This window comes from Camelus bactrianus, chromosome 4 (assembly GCF_048773025.1).
Source record: "Camelus bactrianus isolate YW-2024 breed Bactrian camel chromosome 4, ASM4877302v1, whole genome shotgun sequence".
Taxonomy (NCBI): domain Eukaryota; kingdom Metazoa; phylum Chordata; class Mammalia; order Artiodactyla; family Camelidae; genus Camelus; species Camelus bactrianus.
Window position 1 is genome coordinate 45,173,778 of NC_133542.1, and position 24,520 is coordinate 45,198,297.

The window sequence follows — 24,520 nt, forward strand, 5'->3', positions numbered from 1 at the left end:
ATAATAGCCAAAAATGGAAACAATCCAGCTGTCCATCAATTGATGAATGGATAAAAAAAATATGCCATATCCATAAGATGGAATATTTGGCAATAAAAAGAAATGGAGTATTGATATATGCTACGACATGGATGAACCATGAAAAAATTATATAAAGTGAAAGAAGCCAGTTGCAAAAGGCCACATATTGCATTATTCTATTTATATGAAATGTCCAGAAAAGGCAAATATACATAAACAGTATATTAGTTTCCTAAGCCTAGAGGCAGTGAGGGGAAGCAGGAAACAGGGATGGGGTATGCTGATGGTTTCTTATTGGAGTAATAACAAAATTCTGAAATCGATATTGTGATGTTACACAATTCTGAATATACTAAAAAGTATTGAATTATAAACTTTAAATGGGTGAATTGTATGGTATATGAAGTATATCTCAATAAAGTTACTTTTTCATGTGAAGTAAAGACTTTACACTTACAAAAGCTGAAAGAATTCATCATCAAGGATCACAAAAAAATTTAAAGAAAATCATTTAGGCAGAAGGAAGATGATACCAGATGAGAATAAGAATTATAAAAAGGAATGAACTACAAATGGTAAGAACATAAGTAAACATGTATTTCCCTATTTTTTATATCCTTTGAAGATAACTGACTGTTTTAAGAGAAATAACAGTAACACATTGTTTTTAAATATATGGATAAGCAAAATGTATGACAATACCACAAAGGCACAGAATGGAGAAATAAAAATATACTACTGTTAAGGTCTACTATACATGAACAGGTATAGTATCACTTGAAGGTAGTCAGTAATAAGTTAAAGAGTTAAACTATAAACAGTAACACAACCATCAAAATAACAAAACAAGTATTTACAGAAAATGCAACAAATGAGATAAGATGGAATCATAGGAAACAATCCAAAAGAAGGCAGAAAAAGAGTAAAATGGTACAAAGGACACAGAAAATGAATAGTAAGATGACAGACATAAACCCAACCATATCAATAACAACATTAAATGTAAGTGGTTTAAACATCTCAATAAAAAGGCAGAAGTTGTCTGATTGGAAAAGCAAGACCCAACTGTTGGCTGACTATAAAAAACACACTTTAAATGTAAAGACACTAACTGGTTAAATGAACAGAAAAATATATCCCACGCTAATTCTAATTTAAAAAAGAGCTGCAGTGGCCATATTAACATTACACAAAGATTTCAGAGCAAAAAGTATGACCAGCAATAAGGATTATTATTATTATAACTTCATAATAATAACTGGGTCAATTAATCAAGAGGGCATAAAAGTCCTAAATGTTCCTAATAACACAGCTTTAAAATAAATAAAAGGAAAGCTTATAGGACAGAAGGGGAAATAAATCCACTGCTATATTCAGAGATTTAAATATGCTTTCTCAATAACTGATAGACCAAATAAAAGAAAATCAGTAAAATATAAAAGACTTGAACAATACTACTAATAAACTTTATATAAATGACATTTATAGGAATGTTCTACCTAATAACAGCAGAATATACATTTTTTTTCAAGAGCACATGGGACATTTACCAAGATTTTAAAAATTCTGAATCATAATACAAATCTCAATGAATTTAAAATAATTCAAGTTACACAAAATATGTCCTCTGATCACAGTGGAATTAAATTAGAAATCAACTACGAAATACATCTGGAAATCACCAAATATTTGGAAACCAAATAATACACTTCTAAACAAATCACCAGTTAAAGGAAAATCAAAGACAGAAGTATTTTAAACTGAGTTTCTAAATATATTTTGAATGAAAGTTAGAATAAAATTTGTGGGGTGCAGGGAGAGAGATATATATAACACTAATCAGGTATATTCAAAAGGAAAAATCTCAAATGAACAATTTCAGTTTCTACCTTAAGAAGCAAGAGAAAAAGATCAAGTAAAATTCAAAGTAAGGAGAAAAAAGGAAATAATAAATAAGAGAAAAGAAATATATGAAAGAGAAAACAGAAATACAATAGAGAAAATTGAGAATTTCAAAAGCTGTTTCTTTGAGATTATCTAAAATTGATAAACTCCAGCCAGGATGACCAGGGAAAAAATAGAATTGAAATTACCAATGCAAGGAATGAAAGAGATGATATCTCCACCAACCCTAGAGATAATAAAATAATAACAAAAGATTGATGAACAACTTTATACCAATAAATTCAACAACTTAGATGAAAATGACAAATTCCTTGAAAAATAGAAACTATTAAGGCTCATTCAAGAAGAAATAAACAACTTAGTAGCCCTATGTCTAAAAAAGAAATTGAATTTTTAGTCAAAGACTTTCCCACAAAGAAAACTCCAGACCCAGGTATCTTTATTGATCTTTATTGATTATTTCTACCAAACAGTTAAAGAAGAAAGAATACCGATTCTCCACAAACTATTTCATAAAATTGAAGAGAAGGAAATATTTGTTCCATAAGGCCAGCACTACCTTGATGCCAAAACCAGAAAAAGAAATTACAAGAAAAAAAAAGGTACAAATATCCCTCATGAGTATAGATGCAAAACTTCTAAGCAAAATTTCAGCAAATTGAAACCAAAAAAAAAAGATAATACATCATGACCGAGTGGGGTTATCACAGGAAAGCAAATTTGGTTTAACATTTGAAAATCATCATAGTGATGTCATTAATCATAAACAAACTAAAAAAGAAAAACATGATCATTTCAACAGATGTAGAAAAAACATTTGACAAAATCCAACATGCTTTCCTAGTTTTTCAAATCTCAGCAAACTAGGAAAGGAATTCTTCCACCTGACCTATGAAAACCCCAATGCTAAGATCATACTTAATGGTGAGATACTGGATGCTTAAAGTCTTCTAAGAGTAGTAACAATACAAGGATATCTATTTTTAGAACTTGTATTCAACATTGTTCTAGAGGGCCCAGCAAGGGCTATGAAGTAAGGGAAAGAAATGAAAGGCATCCAGGTTGGAAAAAAAGAAGAAAAATTGCCCTTATTCACAAACAACATGATTGCCTATGTACAAAATCCTGTGGAATTTCGGGGAAAATGCTATTAGAACTATAAGTGAATTTAGCAAGGTTGTAAGATATAAAGCTGATATACAGATTCACTTGTACTTCTGTATACTGATAATTAACAGATGGAAATTATATTTTTAAAAAATCAATACCATTGAAAATAGCATAAACATGAAATAGTTAAGGATAAATATAGCAAAAATGTAAGAATAATCCACTGCATCTTTAAAACATTACTGATAGAAATTTTAAAAGATCTTTAAAAATAGAGAGATATACTATGTCCATGAGTGAGAAGACCCAATATTATTATGTCACCTCTCCCTAATTGATTTACACATTAAAGTCAATCCCAATAAAAAATCACAGCAAGTTTTTTTTAAGAAATCAACAGGCTCATTCTAAAATTCATGTGGAAATACACAGGATCCAAAATAGCAAAAAAAACTTTACAAAAGAATAAAGTTTGAGGAGTAATACTAAGTGAGTATTATATACTAAGTGACTTACTATAAAGCAACAGCAATCAAGACAGTGTGGTATTGGCTTAAATATATCAATGAAACAGAACAGAGAATCTAGACATAGACCCATTCATGTACAGACAGATGGTTTTCAGCAAAGGAGCAAAATCATTTCAACAAATGGTGCTGGAATAATTGTTTATCAATATCCAAGAAAATGAATTGCAATCCTTTTTCACAATACATACAAAAATATATTCAAAATGGATCACAGATTGAATGTAAAGCCTAAAAGTATAAAATTTATACACACACACACACACACACACACACACACATATACACACATATATATAGGACCTAATTAAACTTATAAGCTTTTGCACAGAAAAAGGAAAACATAAGCAAAACAAAACGACAACCTACGGAATGGGAGAAAATATTTGCAAATGATGCGACTGACAAAGGCTTAATTTCCAGAATATATAAACAGCTCACACAACTTAATAACAAAAAAAACCAAACCCAATCCAAAAATGGACAGAAAACCTAAACAAGCAGTTCTCTAATGAAGACATACAAATGGCCAATAGACATATGAAAAAAAATGCTCAATATCACTAATTATCAGAGAAATGTAAATCAAAACTATAATGAGGTATCACCTCACACCAGTCAGAATGGCCATCATTCAAAAGTCCATGAATGATAAATGCTGGAAAGGGTTTATAGAAAAGGGAACCCTCCTACACTGCTGGTGGGAATGTAGTTTGGTGAATCCATTATGAAAAACAATATGGAGATGTCTCAAAAAACTAAAAATAGACTTACCATATGATCCAGCAATCGCACTCCTGGGTATATATCTAGAGGGAACTCTAATTTGAAAAGATACATGCACTCCAATGTTCAGAGCAGCACTATTTACAATAGCCAAGACATGGAAGCGACCTAAATGTCCATCGACAGATGACTGTATAAAGGAGTTGTGGTATATTTACACAATGGAATACTACTCAGCCATAAAAAGAATAAAATAATACCATATGCAGCAACGTGTATGGACCTAAAGATCATCATTCTAAGTGAAGCCAGAAAGAGAAAGAAAACTATCATATGATATCACTCATATGTGGAATCTAAAAAAAAAGAAGAAAAAGGACACTATAAACTCATCTACAAAACAGAAACAGACTCACAGACATAGTAAACAATCTTATGGTTACTGGGGAAAGGGGGTGGGAAGGGATAAATTTGGGAGTTTGAGATTTGCAAATGTTAGCCACTATATATAAAAAATAGATTTAAAAAAATTTTCTTCTGTATAGCACAGGCAACTATGTTCAATATCTTGTAATAACCTTTAATGAAAAAGAATCTGAAAATGAATATATGTATGTATATGCATAACTGGGACACTGCTGTACACCGGAAACTGACACATTGTAACTGACTGTACTTCAGCTAAAAAGTAAATAAATAAATATAAATAAATTTTTTAAAAAAGAAAGTTAAAATAAATTTATAGAAGAAATCCCATGAACACAAGTTAGGCAAAGAGTTCTTAGATATAACTCCAAAAGTATGATCCATAAATTGGTAAGTTGTACTTCATAAAAAATTTTAAACATCTGCCCTCTGAAAGACAATGTTAAGAGAATGAGAATATAAGTCACATAGCGGGAGAAAATATTTGTATATCATACATCTGGGAAAGGACTCATATCCAGAATATATAAAGAACTCTTAAGACTCAGCAATAAGAAAGCAAACAACCCATTTTTAAAAAGAGTAAAGGATTTGAACACATCCTTCCCCACAGAGCTGGTGAGGCACAGGAATGTTGCGTCCAAGGCCTTTGCCATAACTTCAGTGCATACATCGAGAGCCCTGGAATTTATCAGAGCTTCCCCACTTCCTGTCTCTATTACTACTGCTGCATGACAAATTACCCCAAAACTTAGGCATTTATAACAGCACATATTTATTATCTCATGGCATCTGTGGGTCAAGAATCCAGACATGGATTTTTGGATTCTGGATCCTCCACCGCGTAGTCTCTTGTAAGGCCAAAATCAAAGTATCAGCCCAGGGTCTGATATCCAAAGTTTCAACTGGGGATCTGCTTCCAAGCTCACTTAGTAGTTGTTGGCATAAATCAGTTCCCCAGGCTTTTCTGGACTAAGACCTTCTTTTCCTCACTGGTTGTTTGTCACAGGCCACCTTCAGTGCCTTGCCATGTGGACCTCTCCAATATGGCAGTTTACTTCATAAAAAGTGTGCACACCAAGAAGGCAATAGAGTTGTTAACAAGATAGAAGTAACCTAATCATGGAAAGCGATACTTCTCAATGCTGCTGTAATCTATTGGCCAAAAAGCAAGGTACCGAAGGGGAGGAGGTTATAGGATGCCACGAGTGTCAGGAGGCAGAGCTTGATGGGAGCCATCTCAGAGGCTGCCCACCTCACGGGTCTCAGAAAATGCAGTTCTCTAGGTCGGTTTATTTTTAATTCCTGAAATCCAAGGACATATTTCCTTCTAATCACTTTAAGCATACTGTTTCAAATCAATTCTTTGTACTGATAATCCTATATGAAAGCAGGTTTCCTTGCCTATTTCTACCTAGCATCCAGTCTGTTTTCACTTTGTCTAAGTCACAGTAGGGTCCCTGTAGATCTACGCACCTGCCTTTGTGTGTACTTTTATCTCCTTCTGGAATAACTCTTCTTCCTTTACCATATTGGAAACTCTTAATCATCTTATAGGATTTAACTTATGCAATACCTTTTTTAAAAATCCTCCAATATTGCCCCCTAAACATACATAAACACACTGCATTCTATAGGGTGAGTAAGGTTCCATTTATTCATTTACCAACATTTATTGAGAGGCTAATCTGTGCCTGTCACAAACTAGTGCACTCAACAAATATCTGTAGAATCAACGAACAAGTGAATGGTGATAAATAGGGTGTAATGAGTGCATAAATAGGGATGAATCTGCGCTTCAGGGGCCCAGAATGGAGAACAGGGAGTGTCTCTCCATCTTGCTGAAAAGCTCTGCAGGCTAAGTGTGGTCACACCAGCCAAGCGCTGACGGTGTGCTACTCCTTAACTGCTGCTCTGAGTCTGTGGGAAGCCAGCCATGTAGCTTTTCATGAAGACTCATCCCAGTCCTCCAGGGGCTAAAGATCATGCCATAATTTTGTCCTCAGGTTTATTAGAGCTTTGGGAAATTTCAGTTAATATTAAACAACAGTAGCACCTCCCTCACACCTCATTCTCTTGAACTGAGTCCAGGAAGACTTGGTTTCAGTCCTTGGAAACCGCAAAATAATTCAGTTAATTTAGGATGGCCAAGTTTTCCTGGGCTGACTGAAGCCAGTGCTGCTGTACTGTATAAACAGGGGTGAACAGAGGGACACTGTATCTACAGAGGTGGAAACTAAAAGGAGCATACAGGCTACTGCCAAATGACTCTGGCTAAAAATGATTCTGCTCCAAAAGCACTGTGGTGAGGCACTCGATTCCTAAAGCAACAGTCAGTCACTGGAGATCAGCCAGATCACTTAGGGCTTAGATTTCCTCAAAGAACAAGAGTCTCGTGGAGTGGGTAAAAAGACCTTTTCTTGTTATTTTGGTTATGCTCAGAGTCTCATCTGGGTTGATAACACCCAGATGTGCACTGGTGTTGGGATGTGCATTCTGCGTTTTTTTACAGGCCCTGGTTCTGCTGGTTTTCCACTTTCTACATTAGTATGTGGCTTTCCTAGGGGCTCTCAAACAATCTTCCAGGCACATGTTTCCAGGAGCCAATTATCAAACACTCTGAAAATTTTCACCCTTATGTGCAGATGCTGCTCATGCTGAATTTCCCCAGCTCAAAACCAGGACAGAGGAGATGCATTTTTAAGTTTCCTGAACATGCCTGTAGGGCAGCTACCCTCCTGTGGGCCAGGCCACAGTGCCCCAGAATGTAGGATAAATGCAGGGGACTTTTGACTTCAGTAACTTTGGTCTTTTCTTATCATTGTGGTTGCGGAAACTGGCTAAATTCCAAAATTTTGTAGTCTCCTCTGTGGTCAGAGAAATCATCTGTAGCTACTCTATGTGTTGCCCCTTCTCTCCTAGTCCTGACTCACCATTCAGGCTCTACCTCTGGGGAAGCAAAATGGACGTGTTGAGCTGATGACTGCGTTATTTTCTAGAACTGAGTTTTGAAGATTTGGTCTGCTCAGTCTTTCTGGTCCATTCTGAGGAAAAGAAAAGGTACTGACACCATGATCTCAAACTTTCTTGTTGCCAAGTCATTGATGCAACATTCATTCCACAAAGGTATACACAACACGTGCTCCATGGAGGGCAGCGAGAGCCATCTAGGTTTATTTTCCTCTGTCTCCTGATCTCAGAGAAAGGCTGGGGCTTCCTTGCCCACCTTTGGAACTCTCTTTGGTTGCTTCCACCCGTCCTCCTTTTCAGAGGTATCTTTTGCTTTGTTTTTGCCTAATGAAGCCTTCTCACTTTTCAGGAGATGACTGTTACTTACTTTTGAGTCTTTTCCAAACAGCTGTCACTCTCACGTCAAGAATCAACTGAAAGCAAAAGCTCGTCTTTTACACCTGCATTTAACGTAGCAGGACGAGACACCTCTGGTCGCTGCTGATAGGAGGCTGCTCCTCAGACTTTCTCAGCAGCTTTTCCCTGCAGAGAGAGGTTCCGAAACAGCCTTCTGATTCCCTTTCCCTTCCCCTGCTGCAGAGCATACACACACACACACACACAGCTTTGCTCTTATAAAGAAGTTCTCTGCAGAGAATATATGCTTTGTGCATACATACACACACAACCCAACTTACCACATGTATCTTACTACCTTACAGACACATCTAGACAGCCTTTTTGGCTGCAGCAGTACCTGGGAAAGATTCATGCTATCATCTGATTTCCTCTAGTTCAGAGAGCCAGATGGCTATATTAGATATAACTTTTTGTCCCACTTTTTGTCTCTCTGACTTGTTCTTCTCCTTCAAACTTGAGTTAGCTAGTCTGGGTCTTTTGTTTTCTTTACATAAACTTTAGGCTCAGTTTGTTGATATCTACAAAATAATTTGCTGAAATTTTGATTGGGACTGCATTGAATCTATAGATCAATTGGCAAGAAGTGACATCTTGATAATAATAAGCCTTCCTTTCCTTGAATATGGACTATTTCTCCATTTATTTGGTATTTCTTTGATATCGTTCGTAAGAGTTTTGTCATTTTCCTCCTATATATCTTATATATATTCTGTCATATTTATACCTAGTAACTTTTAGAGATGCTAATGCAAATGGGATTGTTTTTCATTTCAAATGCCACTTGTTCATTACTGTTATATAGCAAAGCAATAAAACTGTGTATGTTAACCCTGTATCCTGCAACCTTGTTATAATCGCTTACTGGTTCCAGTTTTGTTAATTCTTTTGGATTTTCTACATAGACAGACATGTCACCTGTGAACAAAAACAGTTTGATATCTTCCTTCCCAGTTTTTATACCTTTTATTTCCTTTTTTATGTCTCATTATATTAGTTTGGACTTCCCAAACACTCGTTTTTACCTTTTACTAACTACTACCCCTTATTTCTCTGGAAATCAGAGCTGACTCTGTTAATTTCTCAAACACTTGATGCTCAGTGATATCTAGGAATGCTCACTTTTAATCAAGGTGTCTTTTGTACACAGGTTTGTCTCCTCCACTAACCATTAAAGGTTTTGGCCTCATTCATTAAGCCTATTTCTGTTGTGCCTCACAGTTTACTCTCAGAATCAAAGCCACATCAATTTAAAATGACTTGGGATTCTTGTTTGGATTGTGATGTACTCTTTTTAAGGTTGTACTTTACATTTTCTGTCTTTAGAGGGAAAAAAAATTGGCCAAGAAAATGGAGCCGCCTCAGGTAAAAGGAACAGAAGTGCTCTTAGAGTTTGTGGTTAGGGCTGGGAAGTGTTACGGTGTTTTCATCTGGGTGTGTTTAAGGGTGGTTTGTTTGGTTTACTGGTGGATGTCAGCTTTAGTTCATTAAAGTCCTCTAAAGACAGACTCCAAAACCACTGCAATGACATGATTAACAATTGAGTGGTTTAATAGCGATTTTTGTTATCCTTAGAGAACAATCATGGTAGCAAGACTACAGTGTATTAGGAGGTGCCTGTGGTTAGTTTGCTGATATACTGTTAATGAGTCATTTCACTTATACAGTAACCCTACTAATTGGTTGGCTCTTGTTCAATAACTCTTATTGTGTTGTCTGAAAAAGTCAATAAGAACCAAATATGTATCATTGATTTTCCTCCAAGGAATCATTCTTGAAAAAATTAATTTTTCAAGTATATTTATTCCAGGCCTTTGAACAGTGTTTCTAAATTTTTTAACATAAAAATCCTACAGCTGCTCCCTAAAACTTTTGATACAACTTCTGGGAGGAGGCTTTCCAAAACTAGAGAGCTAGTACCTTCTATGCATCCCCAAAAGCCAAGAAGATACTGTAATCTTTTGCTGTTCTGTAGTCTATGTTACCAAAAAAAAATAGCTTTTTAATATTTGTTTTCCAAACATAAATACATATACTGTAATGGGTATGCTTCTTCAATCCACTCATCCCCCAGCACTTTCCAGCGTTTCTTACATACACTTCCCATCTACCTAGGATCCAGCCAGTTCATCATTTAAGAATCACTGCTCTACACTTCCTGTCCATGTTATTATAAACAATGCACAAATAATTACTTCTTTACAAATGTGCCTCTTTATAGATGATCGGCCTCTAGTATACAGCAGGGTTTTCTTCAGTCAGAGGTATATTAGCAGCAGTCCAGATCTGCTAGAACTTCTAACCACACAGACTCTTAAGACAAGCTTGAGAATTCTGTTCCTGCATCACTCCAGTCAAGGGGAAAGCTTACCTTACACCCCACAATGTTGTCCTTGTCTTTTAGAGGTAACCATCTTTTAATCAAAAGACAAAAGTGTAGTTCCCTAATCAAAAATGTATAATGATTCTAAGGCTATGTTTTTCAAATTACAAGTGCTAACCCTAACCCATTAGGAAGCCAGGAAGTCATTTCAGAGAGTCACTATTAGGACTGCTTTAATGAAGTAGGACAGAGAGGATAGAAAATATCAGGGAGCACCACATGTGGTAAAATTAGGATTGTTTCACAAAACTTTGGGTTTAATTATAGATCTATGAATACATGTTTATAACTATGTGTGTACAGGGTCACATCATAAACTACATTTCTTACTATGGGCCACAGTTAAAAAATGTGCAAAACATACCACAGAAGGTTTCTGAGGAAAACACCATGGCCTTGGAAATGGTAACTAACCATGAGGAAGGTCTGCAGTGAGGGGCTGGGTGTCAGTTTTGCATTCTCCTTCGTGGTGTGGTGTGACTGTTCCTCTCTCTGTAAGTTGGGGACTTGCTTTCTCACCTACCAAAGTGTAGAGCACAGCCAGTGTGCACAAGGCATGTGGGCAGTGTCTGCAGACTAAGGCCTAGCCTTGCACTTCAAGAAATTCCTAGGTGAATGGTCTAAAGAAAATTTATACATACACACATACTCCTCCCCTGCCCCATGGCTGGATGCCCCATGGCTAGATGTTGCAATTAAGTCCTTGAACTTTTAAAAGAATTTGAAAATAAACATTATCATTCTATGTGTTTATGACAGAAAGGGAACTCGGTGACTCTCTGTTCCAATACTCACTGATAGACAGGGAAACCAGGGAAACTGAACCTAGAGCAGTAAAGCTATGTCATCTGGGTCACAGAATGTTATTTGTAAAATTAAAGAAGCTACCATGTTGCCAACCCTGGGATTTACAAAAATTATATAATGAAGTATGTCATTAATTTGCAATGTAGGAAAAGTAGAAAGTACAGATTAGTGAAAAAATTAAAAACACAAACATATATACTTTTTTTTCAATAATGAGATTATGAGAAAATCTGTATGACTTTGGGTCTGATGATTACTTTTTAGATACATCACCAAAAGCACAATCCATGAAAAAAAATTAAGTTGGACTTGGTTAAAATTAAAACATTTTGCGCTCTAAAAGCCACTGTTAAGAGAATGAAAAGATACACCACAGGTGGAGAAACTCTGCAAAACACATATCTGATAAAGAACTGGTATCCAAAATATACAAAGAACTCTTAATGCTCAACATTAAGAAAATGAACTACCCAATTTTAAAACAGGCAAGACCCGAACACCTCACCAAAGAAGATATACGCTGGCAAGTAAGCATATCAAAAAATACTCAACATCATATGTCATAGAGAACTGAAAATTAAAACAACTATGAGATACCACTATATACCTATTAGAATATTCAAATTCCAGAACACTGACAACACCAAATGCTGGTAAGGACGTGAAGCAACAGGAACTCTCATTCATTGCTGGTAGGAATGCAAAATGGTACTGCCAGTTTAAAAGACAGTTTGGTAGTTTCTTGCAAAACTAAACATACTCTTACTATATGATCCAGCAATTCTATTTCTTGCTATTTACCCAAATTAATTGAAAATTTATGTGCATGAAAAAACCTGCACACAAATTTTTATAATAGCTTTATTCATAATTGCAAAACTTAGAAGCAACAAGTATATCCTTCAATAGGTGAATGGATAATCAAACTGTGGTAAATCTATACAATGGATTATTATTTAGCATTAAAAAGAAATGAGCTATCAAGCCATTTAAGACATGGAGGAAATACATATTGCTAAGTGAAAGAAGCAAAACTGAAAAGGTGACATACTATATGATTCCAACTATACAATTTTCTGGAAAACACAAAACTACAGAAACAATAAAAAAGATCAGTGGTCAACAAATTACAAACAAAAACTCCAAATCAAAAATGAGTAATGGACTTGAACAGACATTTCTCTGAAGAAGATATGCAAATCACTATTAAGCACATGAGAAGATGCTCAACATCAATCATTAGAGAAATGAAAATCAAAACCACAATGAGCTACCATTCCAAACCCATGAGCTATTAGTTAAAAAAACAAAAACAAAACAAGTGTTGGTGAGGATGTGGAAAAACTGGAACTTTGTGCATTGCTAGTGGTACAGCTGCTGTGGAAAACAATTTAGCAGTGGTTCCTCTGAAAGTTACACATAAAATTACCATATGATCCAGCAATTCCTCTCCTAGGTATATACCCAAAGGAATTGAAAGCAGGGCCTCAAACAGACACTTGCACACCAAAGTTCAATAGCAGCATTTTTTGCAATAGCCAAAAGGTGGGAACAACTCAAATGTCCATCAAGAGATAAATGGATAAACAAAATCCAATATATACATGCAATGGAATATTATTTAGCCATAAAGAGTAATTGAATTCCGATACATGCTACAACATGGATGAATGTTGAATGCATTATGCTAAGTGAAATAAGCCAGACACAAAAGGACAAATATTTTATGACTCCACTTATACGAAGTATCTAAAATAAGGAAAGTGATAAGACACAGAAAGTAGAATAGAGGTTAGCAGGTTCTGGGGTAGGGTGAAGGAAATGGGGACTTACTGTTTAATGGTACAGAGTTTCTGCTTGAGTTGATGAAAAAGTTTTGAAAATAGATAGTGGTAATGGTTATTTACAACATTGTGAATGTACGTAATGTTGCTGAATTGTACACTTTAAAATGGTTAAAATGGTATATGTATTTTACCACAATTTTTTTTTAAAGTTCAGTGGTTTCCAGGTGTTTGGGGTAAGGGAGAAAGGGATGACTAGGTGGGGGGGGGAGGATGTTTAGGGCAATGAAACTCTTCTGATACTATAATGGTGGGTATGTGTCATTATACACTGGTCAAAACTCATAGCATGTATAACACAAATAGTGAACCCTAATGTAAACTATGAACACTAGTTAATAATAACTTAATGGTACTGTCTTATCAGTTTCAACAAATGTACCATGCTAAATGCAAGATGTTAGTAACAGGGGAAACTGTGTATGTGACCAAGGATGAGAAAGTATATGAAAACTCTGTACTTACTGCTTAATATTTCTGCAAACCTAAAACAGCTCTTTAAAATATTCTAGTAACATTATTTTTAAATTAAAGTGTAACATAAATATGTTAGTAAGTTGCTTTTTTCCACTACTATGTTCATACATTATTAACATCTTTCCAGGGACAGCCTGGACAGGCAGGGACATGCACAGGGTGACGATGGGAAAGTCAGTCAGGATAGAGATGAGGCTGTGGAAGGAGGATGCGAGTCAGAAGACATGGGAATTTAGGGGCAGGGGATGTTTTACTCAAAGACCCACAAAGGAGAGGGACGAGAATTTGAGTGGACAAGCAGAGATAACTGAGCCCTTGAGTCTGAGCATCTCCAACAGGCTGGGAACTCTAGCAGGGCATCGAGTTTTGGTTCCTGCTCATGGAGTCTCAGTGCCCTGCTGGCAAGAGGCTGGCGTGACAGGATTGAGCAAGAGCAAGGAGATAAAGTCTCACAACTCACTTCTTAGCTCAGCATATTCTACGACCTTCCTGCTAGGGTGCAGTGAGCAGGTACAAGACAAGCAACCATGATGGTCAGTTGTCTGAAATTTCTGTAATAGAAATGTGGAGCAGGTGGAAGCCTGTGGGGGGCCACGGGAAGGAACTGCTCCACCTAAGCCAGGATATGCACACATTAACCTCGGCTTCCCACCTGACGCTGCTGTGACCCTTCTGAGTCAATTCCCTTCATTCTGGACCTCCTTCTCATCTTGCTCTGTGGCTCTTGGCCCAGCTCCCACCAGACAGGGAAGATGTGCCTGCTCCAAGACCTCCTATGACCTTTGGGGATGCTTTAGGAAAACACCTGGAGGGGGTGGCTCAGCACACCTAGGCCTCATGCCTCCTCGCCCTGGAGACAACAACAAGGGCTGGGCCCCCACCCCTTAGGCACAGAATCAACATTCAGAGGAGGGACACATTCATGCTTCCTCTCACCTGGGCTTCTCTGCATCCTGCTAGCAGTGGACACTTTGTGCTAAGTGCTGGTTCCTATCAGAGGAAGAGATTCCTGCCCCAACCTCCTGGTTTGATGGTAAGTGGAGTCATCCTGGGTTTCCTCAGGAAACAGGGAGGCGGGGGCATCCCACAGGCCCCCACACCACATCATGAAGAAGCCACAGCACTTCCTGCCCTTACTGCAGCTCTCAGCTCCTCTGTGGTAGGTCAGAAGGTGGGAATGCAGAGGTGCCACCTTCTGGGAGAAATGAGGTGTCCAGAACGGAGGTTCCTCCCATCCACTCAGGGCAGCCTCTCTGTCTTTCTGCTTCCCAGCTCTGTCCTCCCATCCCCAAAACTCCCTCATCCCTGGCTAAACACCAGGGTGCCATACCTGCCCCCTTTCTCTGTCCCTAGCCCCATTCTTTCCTTCATGTTCTGTGTGTCCAGAGTTTCTCTGTGATCTTTCTTGCTGCTCCAGTGTTCCAAGAGGACATTTGACCACCTTTTTACACCCACCTGGGCTCTGTTGGCCACCAACAACTTAGGCCCTAATAGGAACTTGCCATGGTAACTTCCAGAATCCATCTCCACCTCTGCTTTCAACTTTGCTTCTCCATACCACTCCCTCCACCCCCAGCCCTGGTATCTTCCCAGAAATTCACTTACCCTTTTGAGTCTTTGCCCAAACTCTCTTACGTATGAGAGCAATCTTTTGTCTCCTGATACACAGAGTCTTACCTCATTAATACTTCCTTCTCTCTATTAACCACCAGCAAAGTGTCTGTGCTTTTTCCAAGGCCATGATGGCCTTGGACATTTGTTCCCACTCCCTCACCATTTACCACCACCAGCATTCTCTCCCGCATCATCACTTATCCCTCCTCAACTGCATCATTTCTGTCAACATCCAACATGTTATGTCTCTCTCTTTTTTAAAAAAAACAAACTCTCTGGGGCCCACTTCCTCCTACAGCTCTATCCCCACTTTTCCGCACTTCTGTGAAACAAACCTCCTTGAATTGATTGCACTCACTATCACCAACTGCTCTCCTTTCATGCTTCCTGTGGAGGCAAGGCCTGTGTCTAGGTTACTGTTGTGTCTGGCATAGTTCCTGACACACAGTAAGTACTCAAATATGTTCATTGTTGAATGCAGGATGCCCTCAAAGTCACTTTTATTGTGACTCTTTTGGGGACATTCTCATCAACTGATCTTCATTCTAGGAGGCATTTATTCCATGCAGCTGAAAGGCAGTGGGGGTCAGATGGGCAACAGGGCTACAGCAAGCTCCCAGATGATTTACCCCTTAAAATCTAATCAATAACACAACAGGGTGCAGAGAGAGGAGATTCTATCATTTGCTTTTAACGTCTGGTCATATTAGCTACAGGCTTTTGATACACAGAAAGTACCTCCTCAAGGAGAGAGCAATGTAACACTCCTCTAAAAATCTTCCCTCCAGATTGTGGGCACATATAGAAGTTACTGATGAATTGTGCCCTGGGTCAAAAATGCACTAGATTCCCAGCCATCACTTCTTTGTACTATCAACATGAACACTTTGCTCCTCTGGGGCCCAAAGACAACATACAAAGCCATGGAAGTCAGGTCTGATCTTTACCTTCAATGAACCTTAGATGAGGGTCTTCCTTCTCTGCTCAAATCCCTTTATCCACAGTCCAGGGTGGAACCGAAAGAGTTATGTAGAATGCTGACCTATCTAAAATATGGGCTTAAGATTCCCTACCATATGGGAAATACAATCTACCTCCTCTACTCTCTCCCTCACACACCACATTGAAAATGAGAGGCACAGACAGGTGGTTCTTTGCTTAGAGGTACTGAGTATATTTGGAGAGGGTCCTGCCTCACCTATATATTAATGGAAATGATGATGACAGCCTTTTTCAGGAGGATGCAGAAGTTTGGGAACCTGTGAACTCCTTTTTCCTGGACTGGGTATTCTCCTTGTGTAGACAAGTGGCTTCTGCTGAGGTGAGAGTTGAGACATGGGGTGGGTTTTTTGAATGTGTAGAACAAGTCAGCTGAGGACAGTGCTTTGAGCTGTTGCGGGAAAGGCACAGGGTCCAGGAATGGCTGGACTGAACGGAGCGTTGCTGGAACTCGTTGTCAAGGCACTGGAGGGCATCAAAGAAGGTCATGCCCTCCTCCTCTGTTGTCTTCTCCGACTTAGCTCCCTTCACAGGGTGTTTGGTGGGTGGTGGACTCTTCTCAACCTTTTCTGTCTTGGTTTTGGCCACTTTCTCATCCTTAGAGAGGTGAGCGGATTCCTTATGCCCTTGAACTTTCACCTTCGGGCGAATCCGGTGTGTAAAGTGCTTCGTCTTGTCTCCCAAGCCAGCTTCTGCAGCTTCTGGAAGGGCAGGGCTCTTGTGAGTATGCGCTGTCTTTACCAGACCCTGCAGCTCTTGGAGGCCCTGGAAAGTGTGGCCCTACAAATTTTGGCTCTGCAAAGTTTGAATCTAAAAAATGTGGCTCCTTCAAATGCTGGACTTGTAAAATGTGGCCCAGCAAGTTGGTCCTGTAAGGTCTTGCCCTTTAAGCTCTGGACACTCCAGATACGGCACTCTCAGGAATCCTTGTTTGGGTGAGGTCATTCAACTTGCTCTAACAGCCTGACAGACCGTTCTTATCTGGTCCTTTTGCCCTCAAGGAATCCTGGAGGATGCTCTAGGAACTCAAGGTAAGGGAGAAGCTGGTAAAGTAACTGACAAGGGACACTAAGCTAAGAGGATGGAGATGGTGGCTCTAAAGATCCAGACAGATCCTTGCTAGTCCCTACTCACTCAAGGCAACCACCCTGGCCAAAGTAAAATTTTAGCTGAGAAAGATCCTGGAGACACATTTGGGAACTCAGGGGCTCTGGGGGTTCTACCTAGAAGTGCCCCTACTGGAACATTAGCAGAGAAGTTGTTCTCTCTGGTTGGGTTGAGACATTTATATACGAGTACTTAAAGATACCTCAGGGATCTGGGGACACAGGAATATCAGATAAAGGGAATGAAAGGCCACTGGGTATTTTCGGTTTGTGAGCTTTGGGTTCAGGGATAGAAAAGGAATCAGATATTCAAGAGCTGCTGACCTTGTTTCTCTGGGACACATTCAGAATTCCTCTTCTTCTTGTCTTGCTGGTTCACAGGAATCCTACGCTCTTCAAGGCTTGAAGAAGACAGAACTCCGGCATCCCAGGACACCTCTGGCCCTTGAAATCCCTGCCTTAGTTGCCGGTGGTCAGCCCAGTAATCATGGATGCTGACTGCACTGGCTGACTTGGCAGCTGTCTTGGCAACTGACTGGGTTAAGGATTTCTGATGTGTTAGCTGTGACACTGTGCAGGTTGCTGGTGGAAGTGAAAGCTCTTTGGAGTGCACAGAATCCTGACTCTGATCAAAAGAGAGACTAGACATGGACATAATCTCTAGGCAAGAGGATCCCTGAGATGGCCCTGATGAAGCTGGGGTGGTGTGGGTGGTCTCACCCGATAGCAACTGCTGAATCTCCAGAGCCACAGCATTGCAGATGTGGCAGCATGGATCTGCACATAGGAGCCGCCGCACACTCCCCTCCTGAGGAAGCCAGCCCTGGCTGGGAAGGGAAACAGGGCAACCATTTGTTACTGATGGAGTGACATCCGCCTCTCTGCAAGTGTGTGGCCTGGAGACTGGCCCTGCCCACTTCCCCTAGTCCTGTAAGCCCTGGGGCTGCACCTCCTGGGTGTTTACTCATCACCTTTTCTTCCCTGGGAAACGCCATCAGCAAGTTATGATGCACCAGGCTGAGGGCCTGGGGCTTGCTGGGCAAGGTCTCAGACAACTAATGGGAACACAGGGCCTTGAGAGCCTGGGAGGTGAGTAAGTTCTCTGCTGTCCTGTGCTGAGAAGCTGAACTAGGAGAAGGCAACCAGGCAGATGGAAAAGCCAATGGTTATCTGAGGGGGCAGCACCAGGAACATCACCAGGGAGAACCTGGAGTCAGTCTTGCTAGGTGCTAAGAAGGCCACAGCCTGGTATTCAGTTTTCCCAAACTGTGGAAAAGGAGATCCTTGTGGGAACTCTGTGTTCTGGGGATTACAGAGTGTGCACAGTGTCTCTTGGGAGCCCATGCCCATTCTCTAGAGATCTTAAGAAGGGGATGATATGACAAGCTCCTGCCTGAGGACTGTCCCAGGAACTGGCCTCCCTGAAGACAGAACCAGAGGAGGTAATGTCAGCAGGGTCCAGGGGTCTGCCCTTGAAAGGGTAGAGTTGTAAAGAGAATATGAAAATGATGACTTATTTATGCACTTCATTATCCATTCTTCTGACTGGATAACTTGTCTTGTGGTTGAGTGCAAACCCATGTAGTTATATCCTGCACTAGTCAAACCCTGAATTCTAGGACCTCTCCTCATGACTACAACAAAACTGCAACTGAATGCTAAACAACCATTGATTTTAAAAAAAGACTGAAACCTAGCAAAAAGATCTTCCACAACTGGAAACACCAAGAGGGAACCACAGCAGGATGGTAGGAGGGGGTGTGCTCGCGATACAATTGGGCCCCATACACCCCAGGTGGGCGACCCACAAGCTGAAGAATAGTTAAGCCACAGAGGCTGTCCCACAGGAGAGAGAGCTCTAAGCTCCACATCAGGCTCCCCAGCTCGGGTCTCGGCATTGGGAGGAGAAGGAGACCCCAGGACATTTGGTTTTGAAGGCCAACAGGGCTTGGCTCCGGGAGCCCCACAGGACTGGGGGAAATGGAGATTTCATTCACTTGGGAAGCGTACACGGAAACTCCCGTGCGCCAGGTCCAAGGGCAGAGACAGTGATTTCATAGGAACATGGGCCAGGCCAGAGGATCTCCTGGGGACATAGGGGGCAGCTGTGGCTCATCCAGAGGACATAAAAGCTGGTGGAGGACATTCCAGGAGTGTTCATCTACATGAGATTTCCTGGAGGCTGACATCTTGATTGGATCATTAGCACCAAGAAGTAGCCCCACCCAACAGCCTGTAGGGAAGCCTCAGGCCAAACAACATACAGGGTGGGAACACAGCCCCACCCATCAGCGGACTTCCTAAGCCAAAGGCCTCTAGACACAGCCCTACCCACCAGAGGTCCAGGACCAAGCTTCACCCAGCAGTGGGCAGGCACCTGCTCCTCCTGCCAGGAAACCTGCATAAGCCTCTAGTCCAGCCTCACCCACCAGGGGGCAGATACTAGAAATAAGAAAACAAGAATCCCAAAGCCTATGGAAGGAATCCACAAACACAGGCCAGACTCTACACTGGGACTGGCTGGACCTTGACCCTTGGGTGACAAGATAGGAGTGTACTGCTGGGACGCATAGGACATCTCCCACAGAGGGCCACTTCTCCAAGGTCAAGAAACTTAAGTAATCTACCTAAGAATAAAAATAGAAAGATAGACATATGAGGCGGCAAAGGAATATCTCCCAGGCCAAGGCACAAGATAAAATCCTAGAAGAAGAAATAAGTGATAAGGAGATAGGCAATTCATCTGAGAAAGAGTTGAAAGTAATTATGGCCAAGATGTTCAGAGAATTCAAGAGGAGTACAAATGCACAGAGCGAAGTTTTTAGCAAAGAGTTGGAAAATATAAAGAATACCCAGACAGAGTTGAAGAATAAAATTACTGAAGTGAATAACACACTAGAAGGAACCAAGAATAGACTAAATGAGGCAGAAGAACAGATCAGTGAGCTAGAAGACAGATTAGTGGAAATCACTACTGCAGAACAGAAAAAAACAAAAAAGAATGAAAAGAAATGAGGATAATTTTAGAGAACTCTGGGACAACAGTAAGTGCACTAATATTCACATTACAGGGGTCCCAGAAAGAGAAGAGAGAGAGAAAGGACCTGAGAAAATTTTAGGAGAGATAATCACCAAAAACTTCCCCAACTTGGGAAAGGAAACAGTCACCCAAGTCCAGAAAGCGCATAGAATAGAACACAGGATCAACCCAAAGAGGAACACACCAAGGCACATAGTCATCAAATTGACAAAAATAAAGGATAAAGAGAAAATATTAAAATTAGCAAGAGAAAAGCAACAAGTAATGCACACGGGAACTCCCATAAGGTTATCAGCTGATTTTTCAGGAGAAACTCTACAGGCCAGAGGCAGTGGCATGACGTATTTAAAGTGATGAAAGTGGGAAACCTACAACCAAGAATACTCTATCCAGCAAGACTTTCGTTCAGACTTGAGGGAGAAATCAAAAGCTTCACAGATAAACAAAAGCTAAAAGATTTCAGCACCACCAGACCAGCTTTACAGCAGATCTTAAAGGACCTTCTTTAGTCATCAAACCATAAGAAAAGAGAACAAAAAGAAGAAAGAAAAAAAAAAGACCTACAAAAGATTGCTTTGGCGGTTCGAGGTCTTTTGTGGTTCCTTATATATTTTGGAATTGTTTGTTCTAGTTCTGTGAGGAATGTTGAGAGTATTTTGACGTGGTTGGTACTGGGTCTGTGGATTGCTTTGGGTAGTGTGGCCATTTTGATAGTGTTGATTCTTCCAGTCCAAGAGCACAAGAAATCTCTCTATTTCTTTGTGTCGTTTCGGTTTTCAGAATATAGGTAACCTCCTTGGTTAAGTTTATTTCTAGGTGTTTTGTTGTTTTAGATGCAATGGAAATGTTTATGCCAGTTACAAAATTCTGGTTTTTGAAGTGAAAAAAAAAGTGCATGAAGGGCCACAAATGACAAAATATGCCATTTTCTTACGGGTGACTTGTATTCATATATATATATGCTGCATCTTCTTTATCCATTCAACTATTGACATGCACTTAGGATGCTTCCATATCTTGGCAATTGTAAATAATGTTGATGCTAATAGCAGGGTGTATGTATATTTTTGAATTAATTCTTATTTTGTGGTTGGTTTTATTCCTTTGATAACTATGTAAATTTAAAAAGCTAAAGCTCTAAACATTCTTAGAAACAATGAATAGTACATATATGTAAATTTTAAAATATATGTGCAGCAAAAAAAAAAAAGAAATGAGCTATCAAGCCATGAAAGACATGGAAGAAACTTAAAAGACATATTACTAAATGAAAGAAGCAAGTCTGAAAAGGCTACAAACTGTACGATTCCAACCAAATGACATTCTGGAAAAGGCACCGCTACAGAAACAATAAAAAGATCATGGTTTCCAGGGGTTTGGGGAGAGGGAGGGAGGGAGGGAGAGATGAATAGATGGAGCACAAGGGATTTTTAGGGCAATGAAATTATTCTGTATGATACTATAGTGGTGGCTACGTGTCATTATGCATTTGTCAAAACCCACAGAATGTACAACATCAAGAGTGAACCCTAATGTAAACTTGGACTTTGGTTGATAATAATGTGTCCATGTTGGTTCATCGATTGTACCAAATATGCCACACTGATGAGGGATATTCAGGGTAGGGGAGTATATATGTGTGGATGGGGAGGGCTATGTGCAAACTCTGTATTTTCTGCTAAATTCTGCTGTGAACCTGAAACTACTCTAAAAATTAAAGTCTATTAATTTTTTAAAAATCCTGAATTCTAGGACCACTGTGAGCCTAGAGAAATATTCTTTTCATATCTAAGCTGAGACAAAACCTTCCAGCAGAACTGGAAGACTCCACTCTCCTGAGCCATCTAACCCCACCCTCTCCTCTGGCCACCCTCTCAACCAGTGCTCCAGGCCCTTGTCCTTCTCCCCAACTCTGCCCCAGGCCAAGGAGAGAAATCAGCACAGGCCAGGCCCGAACTTAGGAGACTGAAAAGAGCAAGAGATCACCTTCTCATGACAGAGAGCAGCTCCCACGGCTTCTCAGCTTCTTTCCAGGAAAGTTTCCTCGCTGAGAGACCAGGAGACAGTGTTACATGGAACGGGAGAGGATTCAGGCACATCCTACAGGAAGCTCAAGGCCTTTGAAGGAGAGAAGATTGCAAACCCCACCGTAGTGCTCTAAGGCACGCCTGTGTACAGCTTAGCCAGGCATGATGTGCTCTCCTGGGCCTGATCTCATTTGACCTTCACAACCACACTGCGAGTGAGGCAGGATCATCAGATGCCCATCTCATGGTAGCAAGACTGAGAGATAAAGTGACTTCAACAGGGTCAGACAACTAGTAAATGACACAGTTAAGGACTTCTCCCCTACTTCCTCATTCTTCACTCCCAGGGGTAAGGTGGAGAATTTTGGAATATTCCCAGGTTCTGATTTCCCACCCACACACATCTTCTGGGAGAACTTGTCAACCTGGGGAATTGGAGCCTCCAGTGGTTAGAGCACCTGGCTCCTGGCACCAGGGGTCATAAAGGAACTTCAGGGTCCATGGGAACCTGGCCCACTGTGGAGGGAAGTCAGAGCACAGCCTGGGACTTTACCTCTTGATGTTTTATCTTTCGCCTTTTGTTTGACTTTCCGGTGACGCTTAAAGACAAAAGATTTAGAGTGTGAAGCTGAGGCACGCTTCTCTTTTCATATCTAAACTGAGACAAAACCTGCAAATACTTCCCAATCTTTTTATGCATTCCAATTTTATATTCTTCTGCCTTTCTTTTCCCTACTCTACCTTTTTCACCCCATTTCCTTTCTCTTCTTATTTCTGATTCATTTCAAGGCTCTTCCTTACTCCATACCTCCACCCCCATGCCCTGATGAAGTATGGAGACCAGAAAGAGACAGGAGAAAACAGGAACAGAATAAAGGATGGGTGGTCTAGTAGCCAAAGGGCTTCAGTCATCCAAGGCCCTAAATATCTACCAACCAGAAGAATCACCCAAATTCAAAGCTGTTATGGGATCCACTGAGGAAATTTCTTCCATTAAAAAAAAAAAAAGCAGGGGTAAGGATAACAAGAGAAAGTGAGGGGATAAAACCTTCTTGTTTGAGGCTTAACCGGTTCAGTCGTGGTCATAGTGTTTCCCTACCCGGCAGCAGCTCCTGTTAGGTCCCAACCTTAAATCTTGGTGAGTCTTTCTCACTTGCCAAATAATTAATGCAATAATGATAATGGAGCCATAAGTGTACAAGGGATATCCAACATCCCACAGAATAAAGGTAGGGTTCAACATAATCTAAACCTCACGAGCCATCACTCTTCCTAGGCTTCCTAGGCTTTCAGGGTCTTAGAACTTAATGCCTACAAATTCTAGACCTGTCATCTCTGCCTCATAGAGGACAGAACCAGACCACTAGACTGCATCACAAAGCCCTACTGTTTCCCAAGTCATGGATAGCATCACAGACCTTCATTTGTCCAGGAGAAGCTGGACACGTGACATGGTATTCAGATGAGGGTGTCTGGTAGTCTGTATGGTCGTAGAGTCTGAGCCTAAAGGTGCCACGGTCACAGAATGCATACAGTCTTTCAGGCTCTCTCTATTCTCTGTACCCTGATGACTCAGCCTTCCTCTTTTCGATAACAGTCTGGCATCTATCCCCAGATAACTGAGTCTCTGTGTACACTGCACGCCCTAAAAGAGGGAGAGTGGCTAGGTCAGGGGAGCTCCATGAACTATACCACCTGTAATGGGAAGACAACTAGAAAACACACAAGAGGACAGGGCATACATTGTCTTGTTAAGTGTTAGAAAATGATGGTGCTGATGTCATAAGCAATAGGTGATCAGTATCAAGAGGTTCAGAAAAAAGATCATGTCTAATGTGGCAAGGAAAGAACATAGCTTCTAGTCTTTTAAATAACTTTCTAACAGTTAAAGGAGTCTTCCCAGTCTTTGTGGTTTCACTTAAGATAGATGAGAAGAAACTGTAAGTAGTGCCATCCATGAAGGCATGTGAAAGAGGCTCACTTCTGGAGTTAAGAGTTTCCAGAAAGGACTTTACAGCTCTTATTAGCATCCTGCCTATTCATGGAGATGAATTATTGGCAAGACTTTTTCTGAGGTGGGAAGAGGGGAGAAAATTAGGTTTCAGCTATACCCTCCCCGACTTGGCAAGACTTTCGATTAAG

The 24,520-nt window shown here is 40.2% G+C and overlaps 1 protein-coding gene and 1 pseudogene across 1 annotated transcript; both read right to left on the reverse strand.

Moving 5' to 3' along the window:
• LOC123616264 (ras and EF-hand domain-containing protein-like) overlaps window positions 1-24,520 on the reverse strand; it is a 218,416-nt pseudogene that overhangs the window by 86,652 nt on the left and 107,244 nt on the right.
• Window positions 16,440-23,621, reverse strand: SPATA31F3 (SPATA31 subfamily F member 3). Its single transcript, XM_010952796.2, has 5 exons — window positions 23,478-23,621; window positions 22,932-22,977; window positions 22,338-22,398; window positions 17,636-18,138; window positions 16,440-16,906 (listed from the first exon to the last, which is right to left on the reverse strand). Exons 1-5 carry the CDS (start codon window positions 23,619-23,621, stop codon window positions 16,440-16,442), a joined length of 1,221 nt encoding a protein of 406 aa, XP_010951098.2.